General features: G+C 37.9%; 1 protein-coding gene and 1 long non-coding RNA gene across 3 annotated transcripts; one reads left to right on the forward strand and one right to left on the reverse strand.

The window, feature by feature from the left end:
- Window positions 1-536: 536 nt before the first annotated feature.
- On the forward strand, window positions 537-12919 carry LOC103712146 (MLO-like protein 6). The gene is made up of 16 exons (XM_088717288.2): window positions 537-608; window positions 7937-8110; window positions 8231-8288; window positions 8387-8572; window positions 9022-9188; window positions 9292-9352; window positions 9454-9542; window positions 9703-9777; window positions 9855-9949; window positions 10428-10477; window positions 10557-10597; window positions 11017-11190; window positions 11352-11387; window positions 11583-11650; window positions 12167-12227; window positions 12312-12919. The coding sequence occupies exons 2-16, from the start codon at window positions 7982-7984 to the stop codon at window positions 12789-12791; spliced, it is 1770 nt and encodes a 589-aa protein (XP_088573414.1). The 5' UTR covers window positions 537-608; window positions 7937-7981; the 3' UTR covers window positions 12792-12919.
- Window positions 12920-16928: 4009 nt separating this feature from the next.
- Window positions 16929-18394, reverse strand: LOC148714224 (uncharacterized). Of its 2 annotated transcripts, none has more exons than XR_015976106.1 (2): window positions 17581-18394; window positions 16929-17415 (listed from the first exon to the last, which is right to left on the reverse strand). It is a non-coding gene; the product is annotated as an uncharacterized LOC148714224 (long non-coding RNA). The 2 variants fall into 2 exon arrangements; XR_015976105.1 differs by having other exon boundaries at window positions 17554-18394.
- Between the last annotated feature and the right edge of the window lie 2173 nt (window positions 18395-20567).

The raw sequence follows: 20567 nt of genomic DNA on the forward strand, positions 1-20567 counted from the left end.
ACAAAAATTTTGTGAATGAATTGGGACGGGAGCATTTGATGAGTGGTTGTGATCGTATTAATTGATAGAATGTTTGGGCTGAATCACGTAAAAAAAGAAAACTTATATTAGTTCGACTCAATTGTTAAACCGTATAGAACTCAAATGAATGGTCTATGGTGATCCATCTATAAAACCGACTTATTTCCTTATAGGCGATACAGTCAACACCTTGCAAGGCCTTTTCCTTTTTTTTTTTTTTTTTTTTTTTTTTTTTTTTTTTTTTTTTTTGCTAAAAAAGAGGGGTAGGGGAGAGGAAGGGACAAGTCCACCCCCGCGTAGCAGCCCCCACTGGGCCCCCGCCCTGCCAAGGCCTTTTCCTTTTCACTTGGAGAAGGATGCAATATAACTTTGTCGTGTTGGTGACAAATGCAATGAATGCGTGGCAGCTGGTCTTTCCCTTGCTCTAAATGCATGAATATGTCTGCTTGCAGGGCTCGAGAGACTTTGGTGTTATGGATATCTGAAGGTAAAAGTCAAGCCCTTGGTTCCGTCAAGAGATACAAGAAGAAGCCATTTGAAGAGTTGGCACAAGTTTTACTCTGCGCAAACTTGGTGTTCTTGGTGAGGTAGGCCATCGTTTTGACTTGTTTTTTTTTAATGTTTTGTGCTTAAGTTATGCTTGCCATGGGATTCCTCTAATCTTGGTAGGAGTTTCCAGCTATGGTTCTGAGAATAAGCTTTTGTTCTTTCTTTCTTTCTTTTCATCTAAAGCCATATGGTGAAATTGTATTTTCTTATTTTTGCCCCTTAAATATAACTCTGGGGGTAAGGAGATAAGATGAAGACTGAAACTTTCCAACAAACTCAGGAAAAGGATGCAGAGTTAGGTCTATGGAGTAAGCGTTGGGTTAGAATTTTCTTAAGGTCGGTCCTATAAGAAGCAAAGAATAATGAACATTAAATGGATATACACATAAAATAAGTGTGAAACTTCTCAATTGCCATCATAAAAAAATAGCAACAATTTGCTTCGCACCAAGTATATAGTCAAAAGAACAGAGATGTTGCTTTTATGTGGCTAGGTAATGCCAGTATTTGTGGCGTTGCTTTTAAATTCTTGTGCTTCCTGATGTTTTTTTAAACTTGATGAGCTACCATTACTTTACATCAAGAGAGAGAGAGAGAGAGAGAGAGAGAGAGAGAGAGAGAGAGCTACTGTTACAGAAGTGAACATGGTAGATGCTGGGTCATCAAAACTTTTAGATCAGCATTTGGTTATATAACAACCTTGATAAGTTTAGCAGTAAAATGAAATAAGTAAAGCATTTATATATTCATGATAAGTGATGTAGTGGAATTTCTGATGAGAAAACCTAAGATTGATCGTGCATTAACTATATAGTGTGGATCATTAAGGAGTTACCCCAAGAGATCAAGTCCTGCAAATCCCTTCTCAAATGATATATTACAGATAACATGCAGAACATTATAGACTACTACTCAAAAACTTCTTTTCTACATACGCATTTTCTTAGAGCCTTTTGAATATCCATCGACTGGAAGGCGAGATCATCAACCTTCAGGGTCTCAATTCAATGTCTAGAAGCCGCTTTCATGCAGTCTCTCTCTCTCTCTCTCTCACACACACACACACACACACACACACAGAGAGAGAGAGAGAGAGAGAGAGAGAGAGAGAGAGAGAGAGAGAGAGAGAGAGAGAGAGAGAGAGAGAGAGAGGGGTGCTAAAACCATCTTAAATATAGATATAATGTGTGGTGTATGAATTTGGCGAAGGAAAAATCTTGGTTATTTATACTTCCATGCCTACCAGATATCAAACTTCCACCTCCGCAGGCTTTGTACTCTCAATATGTCGTCTTATATATGATGTTGTTATCATATAAATGACTTGTTGGCTAAAAATTCTCTTGGATTCATGAATTGAAGCTATCCATTTAAGCATAATTCTGTATCAACCAAATACCATCCAGTTCAAATCCTTGGGAAAGAAATAAAAAAAATCTTTATAATTTTTTTTCCCCTGCTGTCCAAAGACTAAAATCTGAATTAGATTTGGACAGAATTTTTAAAAAAATACAAGCTAGATGAATTAACAAGCCAGATTTCTATAAAATTTTTAGCGCTCGTAGGAATATTCAAATAGGATCTGATAAAGATTCTTGACATATAAAAAATCATAGTGCTGCCTTCCCAATCATCACCATATGCCGACACCTATAATTATTATCCTTCCAACGAGGGATGGTGCGAGTGTGTGAGGCAAAAACGGCACAAGATTGTCAGCGACTTGGCCGGCTCAAGACACTGCTACCCCACCAGATCGAGTTCCAGCTCTTCTTTCTCTTTCTTTCTTTTTTCTTTTTTTTCTTTGACGGGTACTTCATACAATGCGTATACGAATACATCCAATAAAATCAAAAAATACAAGCTCACGGAGTGCCTGTGGCAGCTCTCCCTCTTTTAATCACAGGGTATACCCTGAGTGGTGGGCCGCATAGGCAGCCACCCAGTCGGCCGCTCCGTTGGCTTCTCTGAATGCAAGTTTGGCCTAGAAGGCCACCTCATCCCTCATCATTATTTCTATGTCTTGGATCAGGAGGTGGTCCGTGCTTTTGCCCCTCGGCCCCTCAATTTGATAAACAGAGTGATTTAAGATGCGGGAGCTCATTTTTCCTGCATCTTAAATCACTTTGTTTGTCAAACTCCATTCTCTTCGTCAGCTTCTTCACCCTATTAACAAGAAATTGAATAGAAGAAAACTAGTTATAACCATATTGCGTAGCAGATTGGTCCTCAGATCGTTTTCCTCTTGAAAAAAAAAAGCAGCATAAACCATACAAAACCGTGCTCAATGTCATTGACAGAATGGCTTTGAACTGCTTCAGAGCTCATACGCTGAGACTTTTGTTAGCTGCTAAGTCTGGTCATTCTGGTTTGGTTTTTCTATTGCTGGGAGTGAACGGCACGTAGTTTAAAAAATAATTAACTTGATCTTCTTCATCATTATATAATTTCCACCCCTGGAACTGCTTTTTATATTTGCTGTCGTTGGAAGAATGGCGTTAAACTTCCACCATGGAGAAGAGAATCCCCTGATGCATTTTTTTTACTTTTTAAGGCAAGGGAAAAGCGATATGCTGACCAGTCTGCGATTAAGCCAATTTGGCCACAAATTAGGTTCATTTTATTTAATTTATTTTTTAAAGGCGCTTTAAGATGCGAGAGAGTGTGCGAGAGCGGTGCTTTAAGATGCGGGAAAAGCAAGCTGGTGCTCGATGGGTCAGGGTAGCAGAGACCTAAGCTCCAACAAATGCTAGGAACTTGTTAGAGCAATCCAATTGGATTCATTTGTTGGGAACCACTTGGATATGGTCCATGTTAGCCTAACACCCCTCAACTCAAATTCTATGAGAAAAAAAAAATTCTTTATGGATTTTTTTTTCTTTTTCTTTCGGCTGACCAATAAGCCCACAGGTTGGAACTTAGGTGGGCTCTTAGAAAATTACAAGCTAGGCAAGCCAGGAGGCTTGATTTCTACAAGATATTAATATCGGAATACCCAAATAAGCTCTAAAAAAATTGATGTGCTAGTTTCAGCATAAAAAGTTAAAATCACATAAGGTTATCGAACTAAATATCACAACCCATGAATCATTTAGTTGAATATTTTAAGATATAGGCACGAGGCATTAGAAGGGTTAAGATGGCGGTTTAGTTGCTGAGTTTTTCTTTTTTTTATTTATTTGTTTGGGAGACAAAGGAAGGTAGAGTTAGCCACATTATTATTAATTTTGGGCCAAATTTCTAGAGAGCATCATCCAAAAAAATTGAACCCAAAATCTTAAGAAATATGGATAGTAACAAGTGGGGTAAGCCTTGGTTTACACAAGTTGAGCTAAAACTTTAGTGTAAAAACATGTGGTTTTAATAGTTTGGTGGTTGTTATGCCTTTATTTCTTTCAAACCTTTTAAGGTAATGCTCAAAGAAATTTTAACAATCCCCAAAAAACTAAAAAATAAATGATTGTTACAAAAAAAGACATCAATTACAAAGAATAGACATAGGAGCTTTCAAAACCTCCTATAGGAAGAGTTTTTTTTTTTTATTAAAATAAAATGAGTATTTCTTTCTCTCCTTTGGCAATACAAACAAGAGAAAATAATAATTTCTATTCAACGTGCTCAACTCGAATCTCTCAAATAAAATAATAAATAATAAGAATATTTGAAAGTAGGGCTCTAAGCCCAGTACTATTGGAAGTCTATTGCTTGTCCTCTATGTACTAGGATTATATTTCTAATTTATCTTTGTTTCTCATTCCAATACTAGTTGGAATAGTTCATCTTTTAGTGTTAGTCCACTTTAATTAGGTTGAGCTTTAGGCCTAATATATTTGAGTTTGTTTTTTAGTTGGAGTGAGATACTGATATTTTTATCTTACAGTGGGAGAGAGATTATAGTTTTATAACTAGGGGGAGAATGTTACGTGAAGATTTGAGAAAAGTTTGATGAGACATCTTTTGTGGTAAGAGAGAGAATTCTTTTGATATATGGAGCCTCTTTTATGAGGCATCTTTATAAGATGGAGCCAAACTTATTCTTTCATCTTTTATTTTCTTTTAAATAGATTTATTTTCTTTTAAATTGATTTATTTTCTCTCCTTTTTTTTTTCCTTCCACTATTATTTTCTTCTCACAATTCTCTGCAAATTTCTTTTGTTTGATGTTTGTTTTGAATCCTAGGTGGCAAGGTTGATCTACTTTGGATAGTATGTCATTCTACATTTACTTCCATTAGTTTCTAATGATCCACATTATAAAAATAAAAGTACATATAGGAACTCATAAAACCTCTTATAAGAGGTTTTTTATAAACATAAAATGAGTATTCCTTTCTCTCCATTAGCAATCCGATCAGGAAGGAAGAAGGGTTTCTCTTCAACCTGCTCAATTCGAATATCTCGAATAAAATAATAAATAATAAGAATATTAGAATATAGGGCAATAAACCCTTTACTTCCATTAGTTTCTAACGATCTACAAATTAAGGTATATCATAGTTACAAAGTAGAGTCTATGCTTTTTTCTTTCACTCTCTACTTAGGATTTTTAGTAGTTAGAAAGTAAAATTTATGCTCTTTACTTTCACTCTCTCTATTTCCTTCTATTGGTGTTCTACTGTATAGGAAGAAGAGTTTATGCTATTTGCTCTTTGCTCTTTATCTAAATCCAATTCTTCTTCTAACTAAAAAAAGAAGAAGCTGCAAATTTTCTACTATTTTATTGAGATTTGCTCTTTTTATTTGAGCAAGATTTCTTTTCTAGTTAGAATAGAATAAAATTTTCCCGATTTTGAAGCTAGAGAAATTCGGTCAAAATTGAGCCGAATTCCTATTCGATTTGAAAGAGGATATAAATTTAAATAATAATAATAATAATAATAATAATAATAATAATAATAATAATAATAATAATAATAATTATAATAATAGTAGTAGTAGTAGTAGTAGTAGTAGTAGTAGTAGTAGTAGTAGTAATAATAATAATAATAATAATAATAATAATAATAATTTGGGTAAAGCTAGATCTTGACTTCCGATCAACTTTATTTTCAGTTGCAATGTCAAATTCTTTTCTGATTAGAGTTTATAGCTTCCCAAAAGTTCGGTATTCAAGTGAGTTTTGATATGGAGAATTTTACTTCCGAAGCTTGTCCAAACATCCTCGAGTGCCTAAAGTAGTCCGCATCGAAGCCGGTGATCCTGCTATATCAATTAAAGGTCAATGGAAGATTAAATTCAAATTGATTCCAAGCCATCTTTTAAGTCTCTTGCCACCTATAGACACGTGAATGTGGAGGCATTGCTAATTTCTTTTGCCACCGTCATCCTCCTCCAAGAAGTCTAACAATGCTAGCAAGAAACTTGTTCTACTACAAAAATTAAGCATATAAAAGATACGTGCTGCTGCAACTCCCTAGCCAACGGACAAAGAATGAAGATACAATTTAAACGTGACTCTAGGATAGTCTAATCTTTGTGTGTGTGTGTGTGTGTGTGTGTGTGTGTGTGTGTGTGTCTTATACTCCCTCTGTTCGGGGCAAAATATCTTGATTTTCTCTGCAGTTTGTAGCCTTAATTATTATGAAGAACTTGAGCACAAAGAAAAAACATTCAAAGATAATGGATAATTGATAAATTTTTAGATTTACATATTGTAATATTATGGTTAGTTGATAAATATTATAGATAAACTAAATTATATTTTGATAAACAGTGATAGTGATTAAAACAGACATTATGATCAGTAATACAATTGTGGCATACACCCCCTCTCTCTCTTTTTTTTTAATACTTTGTGACCAAATAAGATGCATTATATGTACTAGAAGCATCAAACTGATAATTATCATAAAATCATCGCTGGAGTGGGATTTTTTTTTTTTTTGGCCTAGGTTCCTCAGTCAATTGTAGATCAGTTTAGACCATCAGCATCATCAAAAGTCAATGACACGTTGCACATTAAGCTTTGACAAAAAAGTACCCCAATCAATGCAACTTTGCATGAAAGTCCAAGTTCACAGAAGTCACGAGACACAGAATATCTCAACTCCCACAGAAAAAAGCAAAAAATAAGAAATGGAAGGGTCAAGAGCTGTATTTCTTGGGTCATACGTTATAGTAATTGTCACTGCTGACTGAGTCTTTGGGCATCCTGAAAAAAGGATTTACTTTTCTTCACGCGCATCATTGTTGGATCATTGAATCGTCACTTTGATATCGGTGCAGATAGTTGTGAAAGAAATTTGGATGCTTTCAGATTTATGCATAATATGATCTAATGATCAATGTCAGAAAAAAAAAATCAATCATTTTTTCGTGCGAAAAATCCAACTGTCAACATATCCGTCTCCATTGCTCTGAGTTACCGAAAGATGCAAAACTCTTAAAATGTTGGACGCCTCCTGATGTTAAGCAATACCATGTCCCATCCAAACTTGAAAAAGACATTTAAGGCGGTCGAAGGCCTCTTTATTGTGCGTAATGATGCATTGAGGGGGAAGTCAGAGCTGTACAAATCTGTACCTAAAAGAATGAGGGGGACGTATGTCAATGTGCTTGTGTGTGAATGGCAAGAATAATCATCTACCATTTTGACGTGAAAAGTTGTTGTTTGAAGGGCAAGAAAATAACCAATATTAGAACCAGACAACAGACGTGAACAAATTAAAGAAGAAAAAGAAGGCGAGGAGAAGGAGGAGAGGAGGTCGGTCTCTACGTGAACATGTGTTGGGGTGGGGAGGTTTTGCAAGAAAGACAAGTTTGAATTGAACTTTTTAAACTCTAAAATTTCTAAAAACTCATTTGTTTCATGGAAATAATTTTTTCTTGCTGAAAGACTTTTTCCTGTAATATCGATACACATGCTCGAAAAAGTAACTATTTTTTATATTAGTTGGTTATGTAAAAGTGGCATATTTTAAAATAGATTATATTTGGTGATGCATTTAATTTTTTTAAAAAATTTATAAAATATTTGTTGTGCTCTTAATAAAAAAATAATTTACACTCGTCTATTTAAAAATAAAAGAATATTTTTTAAAAAATTATTTTAATTTTCAGTTTATAGGAGTTGGACTTTTTATGTCCCATATTTGTTTTCTTTTTCTTTTTCTCAATATGAGGTATGTTTTTATTATACGTTTCCATTGCTCATACTTCTCCCGCCGCCTCCTGCGAACGGGACGAAGTCCCGAACATACCCATCAAGCGTAACGACTGACGCGTTATCTAGAAAAGTCGACCGAAGTATGAACAAATTAACCAACCATGACCGTTACTGCTTCGATCATCTCGACGTCTCTCTCGAAGGTCTTCGACCGTCCCAACTTACTACTTCTACTTATATCTCTCCTCTCTTTTATTTCAGAAGCTCCACTTCTCCATACTTTCTCTACCTCCCAAGGAGTAAAGCATGGCGGGGGGTGGAGGAGCCAACGACCGATCCTTGGAGGATACATCGACATGGGCTGTGGCTGCGGTTTGCTTCGTCCTGGTTATCATCTCCATCTTCATCGAGCATGGCTTCCACCTCATCGGCAAGGCAAGTTTGTTTCAATCTGCATGCATATATTACTTCGCATATATATAGACTGTGAATATATCAATCAAACCTTTTCCATATCCACTTGGTGTAAACAATATACTGAATGCCATGTTGCAGTGGTTGAAGAAGCGTCACAAGCGGGCACTCTACGAGGCTCTAGAGAAGATCAAATCCGGTATGTTGTTGTCCAGCGATTACTATTCTATCCATGCATCCATAAAAGATACGTATTTGAGAGGAATAACATGGATCGGTTTGCTTCTTTGGAGATAGAGCTGATGCTGATGGGGTTCATATCCTTGCTCTTGACCGTTAGCCAAGGCCTCATATCCAAAATATGCGTGCCCAAAAGCGTTGGTAATTCATGGCACCCATGTAGACCAGAAGACGAGGCTGCCACCACCGGCACCGGAGATGATCCCCGAGGAGACGCGGAGGAGGAAACGAGAACCGTTTGGGGTGGGGAATAGAAAGTCTTGATCCCCGAGGATCCCTTTTCACACGGAGAGGGGAGGAGAGGCGGAGCGAGAGGCGCGGGAAACAGTCCGCCGTCGTATTTATTACGGTCGGGGAGGAAGAAGACGGCGTGCTTTCCGGTGCCCCGGCAGGACAGATGGGACGGGTGAAGGGAACGGTCATTGATATCCAGACCCGTTCAGCGCGAGCGGAGCCAGTCGTAGCGAGGGAGTTACTTAAGGTGGTCCGGCGGAGGAGAGCAATCGTCAAGCGGGCCGCGGCCGTGGGGAGCGTGACCCTCGCGCGCTCTCCTTCCAAGACGTCGGGTTTCCCGTTCTTTTGCGTTGGAATGCATAAATTTTGTTCATGAGATGTCGATGTTAAACACACTGCTTGGATTTATCATTTAGATGTTAAAAAGGACATAAATTTTTACCAAAAAGATTTGTAACTTGCAATGTTTTATGCTATACGAATCCGGCATGACCTTTCAAATTTGCAGGATAAAGTTCCATTCATTTCCTCCAAGGGTATCCACCAGCTCCACATGTTTATCTTCGTCTTGGCCGTCTCCCATGTACTCTACTGCATAATTACAATGGCTTTAGGCAGACTAAAGGCAAGGAGATGTTTAATATATTGTTACAATAATTACTTCAAGTCATATATTTCTGGCAGAAGGGAATGCAATAGTTAATGTTTACGGGGTGCCTATGAAACAGATGAGACGCTGGAAAGGCTGGGAATTGGAAACTAAAACAATTGAATATCAATTTTCACATGGTAAGTTCAAATATGAATCAGCTAATCAATCAAAAGCATGCATATTATGTGGGCACCAATGTATTGATGAGTGCAATATTGTTGTGGAAATGGTTTGGTAGATCCTGACAGGTTTAGATTTGCAAGAGATACATCTTTCGGCCGTCGGCATTTAGACTTCTGGAGCAAATCGCCCATTCTCATTTGGATTGTAAGGATCATTTCTTCAGAAATCCGCGTATTGTTGTCTTATTGAATTCACACTTACTATATCATAATTATGAGAAATAGCTAGCCAAGGAACCACTGAAAATTAAAGAGTTTTTTATTTCCATTTTGTCAAACAAGGATAATTTTTTTTTTCTGAGCAGGTATGCTTCTTCAGACAGTTTCTGAGATCAGTTCCTAAAGTTGACTACTTGACGCTACGACATGGCTTCATAATGGTAAGTAATTGTTAGATTCCTTATTAACTACAAAGAAATATATTTGATCACTGAGCTGAAAACTTGCATACTTTCAGGCTCATTTGGCTCCCCAAAGCTCGACAAAGTTTAACTTTCAGAAATATATTAAGAGATCACTTGAAGAAGATTTCAAAGTTGTTGTTGGGATAAGGTATACTGATCATTTATATACGCAAGGATGCTATTATTTAAGGTTTTAGTAACCTGGTTCATAGTAGAACTGCTTCCTAGACCTACAACAGAAGAAGACACATGAACTGGACACCCTAAGGCCAGAATAAACACTTACATTCTCACATGATAAACCCTAGATACATTATCTCTCAAAATGCCTCTAAGATCCCTGCGTACATTATGTTAACTGATTGCCTAGAATGGACAATAACATGTGTGGTAACATATAAGCATTGTTATAATGATTTAACTAGCGTTTCTTCTAAAACATGCTACAAAATGGTAATTGCCTAGGACATGTCCCCTATTAATTTGATATCTTTGATTTTCTCTTATAACAATCAAATTCAATACATAAACAACTTTAAAATTTAATCTGCAAATATTATTTTAAGACCATTCTTAAGAGAATCTCTCCCTTGTTCTACTAATGACTTATTTTCTAAAATTTCCAGCCCAACAATATGGTTCTCTGCAGTAATATTTCTGCTACTCAACACTCACGGTATGCAAATTATGCCACTACCTCTTCCTAATATTAGCATATGCTTTGGAGATATTAAATGCATATTTTTGTTGGGCAGACTGGCACTCCTATTTGTGGCTACCATTCATCCCTTTGATTGTAAGTTCATGTGACCATATTTTTTGTAAAGTTAACTACTTTTAGTTTAGAAACACATCCGCTGTATTTTATAAAACCAGTGAATGTTTGAATTCTTATTCTAGTTGTTGCATAGAAAAGGTCAAAGGGAAAGGGGAAAAAAAAGTTGTCTCAAACCCATGAACAATTAAGATCCTGAGATCACAGTTCATTACTTGTTTATTGTAAATTGGTTTTTTAATAATCCATTCTTTATGGCTCGAATCTTAGTCTTCTTCTAAAGATTTAAGCACCGAGTGCTCCATGTAAAATAACAAAGATCAGACCACATCTATAATCTTACTCTGATTGTTAGTGAGTAACAAAACAGTTGAAGCTAACTGGCTTAATCTTGTTATCTGTCAAAGAGAAAGTAGCTAAGAGAGTAAGAATATTTGCAGATAATTCTCCTAGTGGGAACAAAACTTCAGGTGATAATAACAAAGATGGCTATACGTATTATGGAGCGTGGAGATGTCGTGAAGGGTATCCCTGTCGTCCAGCCCACAGATGATCTCTTCTGGTTCAACCGTCCTGGCCTCCTACTCCATCTCATACATTTTGTCCTTTTTCAGGTAATTTTTCTCAAATTGCAACTTAAAAGATGCAGTGCTCCTTTCTTTCTTACGTCCAATAATCGAAACCTCCAAGAGATGATGTACCTTAATCAAACATTTCCACTAGTCAGCAGGAATTGTAGCATGTAATCAACAGTGTTTGCATGTTTTTCTTGCAGAATGCATTTCAACTTGCGTTTTTTGCTTGGAGCTGGGTAAGACAATGATACCAATTAACCTCTCTCTCTCTCTCTCTCTCTCTCTCTCTCTACACACACAGACATGCATGCCTATGCATATAGAAATTCAAACAATCCCTTTTTATACCTCTAAATAACAAATTAAAATTTCACACAAGCTTTACAACACTATAAAGAAGAAGAGCTCATTCCGATGTAAACCATTTGCAGTCCGAATTTGGCCTCCCTTCATGCTTCCACAAGAATATAGAAGACATCATCATCAGAATCTCCATGGGGTTAGTCTTCCTACTCTATTTCTGATAGCTTTATAGAGTTATTAAAGCAACACAGTTATGCATAACTTTTAGAATATGTGAGTGAACTAGCTGATCAATTTGCGCACTTCAATTATTTACTAAAGATTTCTCTAGAAGTAATTGTACAAGAGTAAAGCAGTAAAGTCTAATGAAAAAGCCACTCACACATCGAAAGGCTTTTGCTGAATTTCTTATGGTGAATGGCAAAATGGTTTTCTCATCATACTCTTTCTGTTTTCAGATAAAGAAACAAAATTTTTCATCCTGTAAATTCTTCATTCTAACTTTCATATAGGAAAAAATACAGCATATTAGGTTAACATATACCCAACAAAATAGATCATATATCAATTTCCATTACAATTGTCCAAATGATAGATTTTATCTTTCCTTCTTTTTCTCTTCTGAGAGAGGTCAGGTGATTTTTTATAACCTCATCATTAGTTAATCAACAAATTAGCAGCTCTACAACTCTAACTCTCATTGTTTTATCAGTGTCCTCATACAGGTATTATGTAGCTATGTCACACTACCTCTCTATGCACTGGTAACGCAGGTACATTTCCATACTTAAAGAACATAGAAGAACCTTCAACTGATCAACAATTACTTATCCTATATGGTGTCTCCTTACGTACAGATGGGGTCCAACATGAAGCCTACCATCTTCAGTGAGAGAGTGGCAACTGCTCTAAGGAAATGGCATGATACAGCAAGAAAGCACTTGAAAGAGAGCCGACGGTCTAGCAGTGTGACACCTTTGTCTACAAGTAGGCCAGCAACCCCAACCCATGGCTTATCACCAGTACACCTCTTACGACACTATAGGAGTGAGGTGGACAGCCTCCAAGCTTCCCCGAGGCGATCTACTATATATGATGAACAGTTTGATCTAGAAGGGACACCATCACTATCCCACCACACAATCAGTGGAGCTTCGTTCCACCACATGCAACAAGGACAAGTAGATGGAGGAAGAGAGATGCAAGTATTTGGTGATACAACAGAGCAGAAACAGCCGCATGACATTGAGTCCAACCAAGGAGCTAGTTATCTTTCTATTGACTTTTCTTTTGATAAGAGACGATCACCGAGTAGCTCTCACATGGTAAAGCTTTAAAGGTCATTTCTTCCATGCGTGATAATTGGCACCAAAGGCATGAGAGCAATGATCAGGTTAATCAGTGTATACACAGTACTTTTGTATTTTGTAACATTTTTGGTAGAAAGATGTTGGTATTCATGGCATAGATTGTCATAAACAATGAAGCAAGGACATAGGATATATACACGTACACGATACAAACACACCGATCTTGAAGAAGTAGGATACACATGGCTGGATTAAATAAATAAATGTAAAAAAGTTGAATTCCTAAACACTATAATAATATAGGCTTTCAGCAACATAAAAGTTATGCTGAAAGTCATAAAATAGACACTAAATAATTATCATGACAGATTAGCAGCCCAAAAAGAAAAAAAGAGTAGGCTTGTGAGCCACCATAGTTGAATTTTTAGCAGCAATATATGTACTATGACTCCACACAAAAAAAGTGCTTCTGTTAAATAGAATGAGTTTAAGTAGCCACATCTTTTGCCGCTATAGGTCTGCATGATTTTCTAGAGGAAATTGTTTTTGCCACTATAAAAGCCATTGCTATAACCCTATTTTCCTGTAGTGAGAGTTTAAGTTGCATTACAAAAGCTTATAAAGTTGTCATGCAAGAAGTCAGAGAGAGAGAGAGTAGATCATGACAGATAAATGATTATGTGCAAAGGATCTCCAGTCTACCAGTTGGCACCTCTCTCCATGTTGCTGGAGCTGAGTATACTTTTCCGGTTGGACTTAGAAAGGTTGTGGTGAAAGCATTATTCTTAAATAAAAGAAAAGAAAAGAAAAGAAAAGAAAAGAAAAGAGAATTAATCAATGATATGCCCCATAGTTACACCAACTCCTGTCCGGGGTGGCACTCTTCTTCGGAAAGAGGACAATTCCCCGGTGAGATGGTGGAGTTGATGTCAAGTATGTCGACAGCATCTACCAAATACATGGAAATTTATCCCCAATAATATAAAGCAACATTCACAATATGCAAAAAATATTTAAACATAAATAAATAAAAGAATACCTTTTAATTACTTTATCCAGAACAAAATATCTCAAGATAGGGAATATTAAGAAAAAGATCAGGTTGTCTCAAATACAATTCAATCGCAATGAGCCTCTCAGTGCAACAAGTTCAAAATATGGTTCTCTTATCTTTTTCCTCTTGTCAAACACTCCTGCAAAGCGCACTTGGAGTTTCTCTAATTTCATAATGGTGCAAACAAGATTAGATTTTTCAAGCCCATCTGTTTATTCACGACATCCCGCAGATACTTAAAGCTTCAAGTTCGAAACTTGATTATGGATTGATGCGGCTGGAGCGTGGAGAATATAAAGGAGTTCACGATGCTGCTGGGTCTGAGGGAAACTCAGAACCAAATAGGCACTGCAAAAATCAAGTAAAACTCTGTTTGCTGAACCAGAAACCGAGCATGAAGTAGGAGATTAACGCTGCAACTCTCAAGCATAATTTTCATTCATTGACGGCTGAAAAAACAAAGACCAAGCAGAAGAAGGAACAAGCCCTCCTTGCGATTCCTTATATAGGATCGCACACACCGTAACTCATCGCAAACGAACTCAAAGAAAAACTAACTCTTAAGGCTAAACCAACAAGGACTCGTAACTCAGAAACTTAATCAAACAAAGATGCTAATCCTGACTTAATTTAGGAACAAAATATAAGAAGGACTCTTGACTTGGCTAAACCAAAACTCAAATGCAAAAAGGACTCTTAATTCAGCACTCCATGGTTGGGTTTCCATCATGATCAACCTCCTGGATCAGCATCTTCATCCCTATCACTTCCATCTTCATCACTGCTTATTCTCTGTCCTGCATCAGTCCCCTCCACTTGAAAACAACTCATTCTCGAGTTAATGTTTGGATATAGCTGCTTCTCGATCAATTCATCTATCTTCTCTGGCACAATGAGAAAAGACTTCCCCTCCACTTTAGAAGCTTTGGGACTAGTGCTTTCATTACCTGGCACTAGTAGGATCGTCTTACCCTGCCAATGAAACAAATAAGTATTATCTCGACCCCCATATGTAACATCCATATCATGCTGCTAGGGATGCCCAAGTAGAATATGGTATGCGTCCATTTCGACCACATCACACAAAACCTCGTCCCTGTAGTATCGCCCGATCGATAGTGGCACTCTACAAATCTTGTCCACTCTCCTTTTCGTCCCTTTTTTAATCCAACCAATCTTGTAGGGAGATGGATGCCTCTCTGTCTTCAATCCCATCGCATGAACCAATGCGGAAGAAACAATATTCTCGTTGCTGCCGCTGTCAATAATCACATTACACACAATTTTGTTGACGGTACAACGGATCTTGAAGATATTGTGGCGTAGCGACTCTTCTTCACTCTTTAGGACAAACAGGATACATTGAACCACGAAAGAAGCTGGAGGCCCCTGATCAAGCATTGTCACCACGATGTTGTCGCCGTCGGTCGGCGCCTCCTCTTGTTCTTCCTCCTCAAAAGGCACCCCTTCTTCTTCCACAGCTTCGACCACGTTGACTGATCGCCTCTTCGGACATTCGTTGGACTGATGCCCAACCTCCTAACACCTGTAACATTTTATAGGCATTGGCTTTTCATGGGGATTTTTATTACCTTTTGGGGCCGCCGACTATTTGCTGAAATTTTCATTTCTTCTGGTTGTGGACATTGGTGGCGGTTGGCCCGAAGTGCCAGCCACATCAACGGCCTTCTGCTTTGCTATGGGGGAGTTCGAGAAAACTGTCGATTTGTGGGCTGGTTTGCCTTCCATGCTGCTTGTGCCTCAAGCTTTAGGGCCAAATTTGTGGCTTCCGACTGGCTCCACACCGGAAATAAATCCACATGATCTCGAATTGTCGGCTTCAATCCACCGATGTACTTCGCCACTTGCTGATTTTCTGTTTCCGACAGGTTGTTGCAGGCATTGAGACGGTTGAATTCATAGGTCACCATCCGGGGGCTCTATCGGAAATTCTGGTACTAATGGTAGAGTGCCTGCTTGTAGTCAGGCGGGAGGAAACGGCCGCATAGATGTTGCTTCATCTTACGCCAAGTGGTGATCTGCATCTTCCCTTGCTGTAGACGGTTATATTGCAATTGATCCCACCATTCAGTTGCTCCACCTCTCAATTTGTACGTGACCCACTTCACTTTCTTTTGATCCGGGATCTCCATGTAATCGAAGAATTTTTCTACTTTGGCCAACCAATCCAAAATTCCCTCAATGTGAAGATTGCTACTGAAGGTAGGAAGATCCACCTTCAGTCTGAAATCAGGGAAGCCCTTGTTCCGAGCGCCCCAATTGACCCCGTACGCTACAGGTTCTGCGTTCCACCTGAAGCCCGCATGGTCCCTGTTCCGCTGTGGTCGCAACCCACCGAGAACTTCGTCGGGCACTCCTCCCTCTGGAAATTGGCACCCTTCATGCCTATAGCCTGTAGGGTCTCCTCTCCATGCACGTAACTCGTTGGCTTCCTCGAAAATGCCCTCTTCAACAGGGATTCGGCGGTCAAAGGCCGCACCTCCAACGTGAAGCCTGCAGTCAAACGCCTCCGGCCTGTTCCTCCATGGACGTAGCCCGCTAAATCCTTCGTCAGCCGCTCCTCCATCTGGAAAGCGACAATCGAAGGCTCTTCTGATCCGGTCGCTCCCATCAAATTCGTATTCACCTAGGTGTAGACGCAGTCCACCAAATGCCCCACAGACCGCGTCATCTTCTTCCTCGTTGGAAGACTCCGGAGGAACTTGTTGGCGACGCCGGTGAGGTGGATCTCACGTCGGTGCCGGTGGACCGTGATGGAGATCCTCATGAGCCTGCACGCGCTCCCGGTTGGGGTCGATTTGCATGCCTTGGAGCACCTGTTGGATGTCACAGACGACTCCTTGCAAGCCACGAATAGGTGCCCAGTGGGCACTCCAGGTTTGCCGTCGCTGGGATGCACACTTGCCACACTATCATTTGCCATCGAACCAGGAAAATCCTCGCTCTGATACCAAATGATGCGGCTGGAGCGTGGAGAAAAGGAGTTCACAATGCTGCTGGGTCTGAGGGAAACTCAGAACCAAATAGACACTGCAAAAATCAAGTAAAACTCTGTTTGCTGAACCAGAAACAGAGCATGAAGTAGGAGATTAACGCTGCAACTCTCAAGCATAATTTTCATTCATTGATGGCTGAAAAAACAAAGACCAAGTAGAAGAAGGAACGAGCCCTCCTTGCGATTCCTTATATAGGATCGCACACACCGTAACTCATCGCAAACGAACTCAAAGAAAAACTAAATCTTAAGGCTAAACCAACAAGGACTCGTAACTCAGAAACTTAATCAAACAAAGATGCTAATCCTGACTTAATTTAGGAACAAAATATAAGAAGGACTTTTGACTTGGCTAAACCAGAACTCAAATGCAAAAAGGACTCTTAATCCAGCACTCCATGGTTGGGTTTCCATCATGATCAACCCCTTGGATCAGCGTCTTCATCCCTATCGCTTCCATCTTCATCGCTGCTAATTCCCTGTCCTGTATCATGGATAATGCACACCTCCAAGCAACCAACTATTTTATAATCCAAGTGAAGAAATAAACTATCAAAAATCTGGACATGGTTGTAGATGTCCTGGTGTCAAAAGATTGTGGAATAAAGAACAATGAGAAAGATGAAAAATTAAAAAAGAAGAGTGAGGGAGAGATGATAAACTTGAAGGACAGATTAGTTATATGAAAAGCTAAATGATTAAAATGTATATCAAGATACCATGAGAAATGATTATTTTCCATTGACCTTAAAATGCAACAAAATTGATTCTCTGCAGCAGAACTAAAATGATGAATTCTTTGTACCATCTGTCAAAATTCCTTGCATTGAGTGGTTAATTTGTTCAACAAGAAAAGATTTCTTCATGGTCCGAGAGAAGGCGTTGCAAGAGAAGGAGAATCAAAACGCCCCCAGATTTTGTACAAAAGTAGGTAACTTGTCAAACGGCTAAAAAAGATATTTCATAAATGATTCCGGCTCCCTTGTAACCCAACTCACAGATTCCTAAAGATTCCATCAGATTAAAGCCACAGCCCCTTTCTTCCACACGCCAGTTGAAACATAACTCGACTTCAGGCTTCAAACAAAAGGCCTAGTTCTTTCAATCTAAAATTCTTGAAGCCGAACAGATCCTCTGAAGCCAAGTGATGACATCTAACCAAGAAAATAACATCTAGCAGAAGCAGCAACCACAACAAGGAGGAGAAGTACAAAAAATGAGTGAATAGCATACTTCTGAATTCTAGCCAGAAGCTCGTAAGAGGCTCCCGATGGCGAGAGCCGCCTTGGAAAGACCGACGCCGAGCATCCGAGGAGCTGGGGCGGGAGACCGAAATCTAATGCCAGTCGGAATTCGCCGAGCGAGATCTAGCGATTGGATACGCCGGCAGCAGCAATATAACGACCGTTGGACGACGAATCGCCTACTAGATTAGGTGGGGTCGCATATCATAGTTTAGCCAATGGACTGATGTTGGATCTAGGTAGCCTTTGACACCAGGTTATGTCAGGATAAGATGAGTTGAGTTTGATCACAGACAGTGCTTATTGTAACTTAAATTGAAGTAGTTTTTGAGTCACAAGGTTGAGCTGAATATTAATTGGACATTCACTAATCACTATTTGCACTTGATTAAACCTTGTCGGATACAATTCAACTTAAATTGCCACCACATGCAAAGCATGAACTTTTGCACATTTGGGATCTTAAAAATCTTGTGACTGATTGGTGCTGATAAAATATTTTCTACAAGAGAAAGTTTTCTTATCCTAGATAAAGTAACTTAGGAATATAAATTTTTATTCTTAAAAATATAAATAATTTCTAGCTAGTTATTTCTATACCTATTAAAGGGAAAGAAGAGAGAAAACTCAACCTTTCTTCAAAATTCAGAAAAATAAAAAAGAAAACCATAGAAAAATTGTTTCTTCTTAATTATTTTTGGTAGTTGTGTAATAAAAAGAAAATTTTGCACATATGTTCCTCCTCTATTTTTTTCATTTTATCAAGTTTTTATTATTCTTCTAGTACCTAAAGTTAAATTTTTATTTTTATTATCATCTGGCAATTCGTGCAGGTATTATTCTTATGTTATATTATATACATGAGGGAATTGGTGTCTCCTAAATCTATGAAATACCTGACAAAGAAGACGAAGTATCTTTTGGAGAAGAAAACATGATTAAAAGAAGAAGGAAGAAACAGAAAAAAAAAAAAAAGGAGAAGAAGTGTCTTTTGGTGTATAAAAACACATTTCAAATATCTTTTCGAATGAATTTACTAAAGGTCGCTTGTTTGACCCATGCTCACCATAAATATTTTAAAATTTTTTAGCCCACCACAATGGGGAGAGCCTCATGTATTGCACCAATTTTTAAAAACTGATCCGACACAACCGAATTTCTATTTTTTGAAACTAAATTAAACCATTTTTTGTTGGAACATGTAGCTAGAAGCATTTATTTTTAAAAAAAGTTCTATCAAATAAATGCATAGAATAAGAAATTCAAATAACTGAACCACATATCTTGAGCATGACGTTAAAATAGTGATAGGAACACCATTTCAACTTTCTTCCTCTGCTACATATATTATTTTTCTTTCGAGCGGTGCTTAACCCATGCACAATTGTTTAAATGATCTACATGTTGATGTTGCTTTGCATATGTTCGAATAATTTTAGGGATCACGTAATAACCTGCATTATTCATAATATTTTTCTTTATCAGCATGATTCTGTGTCAACCTATATTAGTTTTCTTTGTTAGCATAATCTTGTTAGAATGATTTTAGAGATTACATGACAACCTGTATCACTTATAATATTTTTCATTATTAGTGAGATCCTAAATCAACCTATATTAATTTTTATGTATGGAGTCTGTACCAAATATGAAGTAACATAGAAATAAAATTATTTTTCTCTTTCTCTCTCTTTTTCCCTTGTTTTTCTCTTTTCTCCAAATATTTCAATATGGTATCAGAGCCATCGATCATGTAACCTACTGCCATCATCTCTTCCGCCTTTGCTATGGTTATTGTCGTTGCTCGCAGATCTTCTATTTCTTCTACCTTATTGGGGGATAGCCGGGGCTCCTGCCTTCTACGTTTGTACGGAATGTAGGGTTACTTAGGAGATACATAGTGGTAGGTATGGCAAGATTTTCTTTTCCATGGTAGAGAAGAATGGTGTAGACTTATTACTAAACAATGTTCGAAATGCCTAAATGCATGAAAATTATGTTAATGGATATAATGAATATAATTGACATAAAAATTATTTTTTTACATGCTTTCCTCTATCTTACATATAAATTCCTGTTACATCGTTTCCTTTATTTTAAATATAAATTCTTGTTTTACATTGATATGTATCTATACTATAATTAATACAATTGGTAATGATTCTTCTTGATGCAAGTGTTTTATGAATGGCCTTGAACTGGATTTGTTGCAGTGCATGCAAACTCCCATCTTGGAATATGCTTTCTTGGAAATCATAAATTAAACTTTGGATTGCATGAAAACTGAACATGGTCTTATCATGATAATGATGAGAATGATTCGTTGGTTTTAGTTTGCTTTGGATAAAAATTACACATGATATATATGAGCGTGTAGTTTGGTTGTAACATTTGGACTCATGGGTTACATTTTTGCGGGTGGAAAATATGGCTCCATTGATGCTCTGTCATGGGCCGGAAATATGATCATGGTTAGTCTAAAGATAAAC

This window comes from Phoenix dactylifera, chromosome 3, assembly GCF_051530095.1.
Source record: "Phoenix dactylifera cultivar Ajwa chromosome 3, Ajwa_hap1_PhDact_Kaust_v1.1, whole genome shotgun sequence".
In the NCBI taxonomy this organism is placed as follows: domain Eukaryota; kingdom Viridiplantae; phylum Streptophyta; class Magnoliopsida; order Arecales; family Arecaceae; genus Phoenix; species Phoenix dactylifera.

Bases quoted from the DNA above. Each gene is read 5' to 3' on its own strand.
- LOC103712146 (XM_088717288.2), top strand. From the start codon at position 7,982: ATGGCGGGGGGTGGAGGAGCCAACGACCGATCCTTGGAGGATACATCG. The intron at 9,189-9,291 runs GCAAGGAGATGT...CCTATGAAACAG, and splicing joins TGGCTTTAGGCAGACTAAAG to ATGAGACGCTGGAAAGGCTG. The intron at 10,598-11,016 runs GTAAGTTCATGT...GAATATTTGCAG, and splicing joins TACCATTCATCCCTTTGATT to ATAATTCTCCTAGTGGGAAC.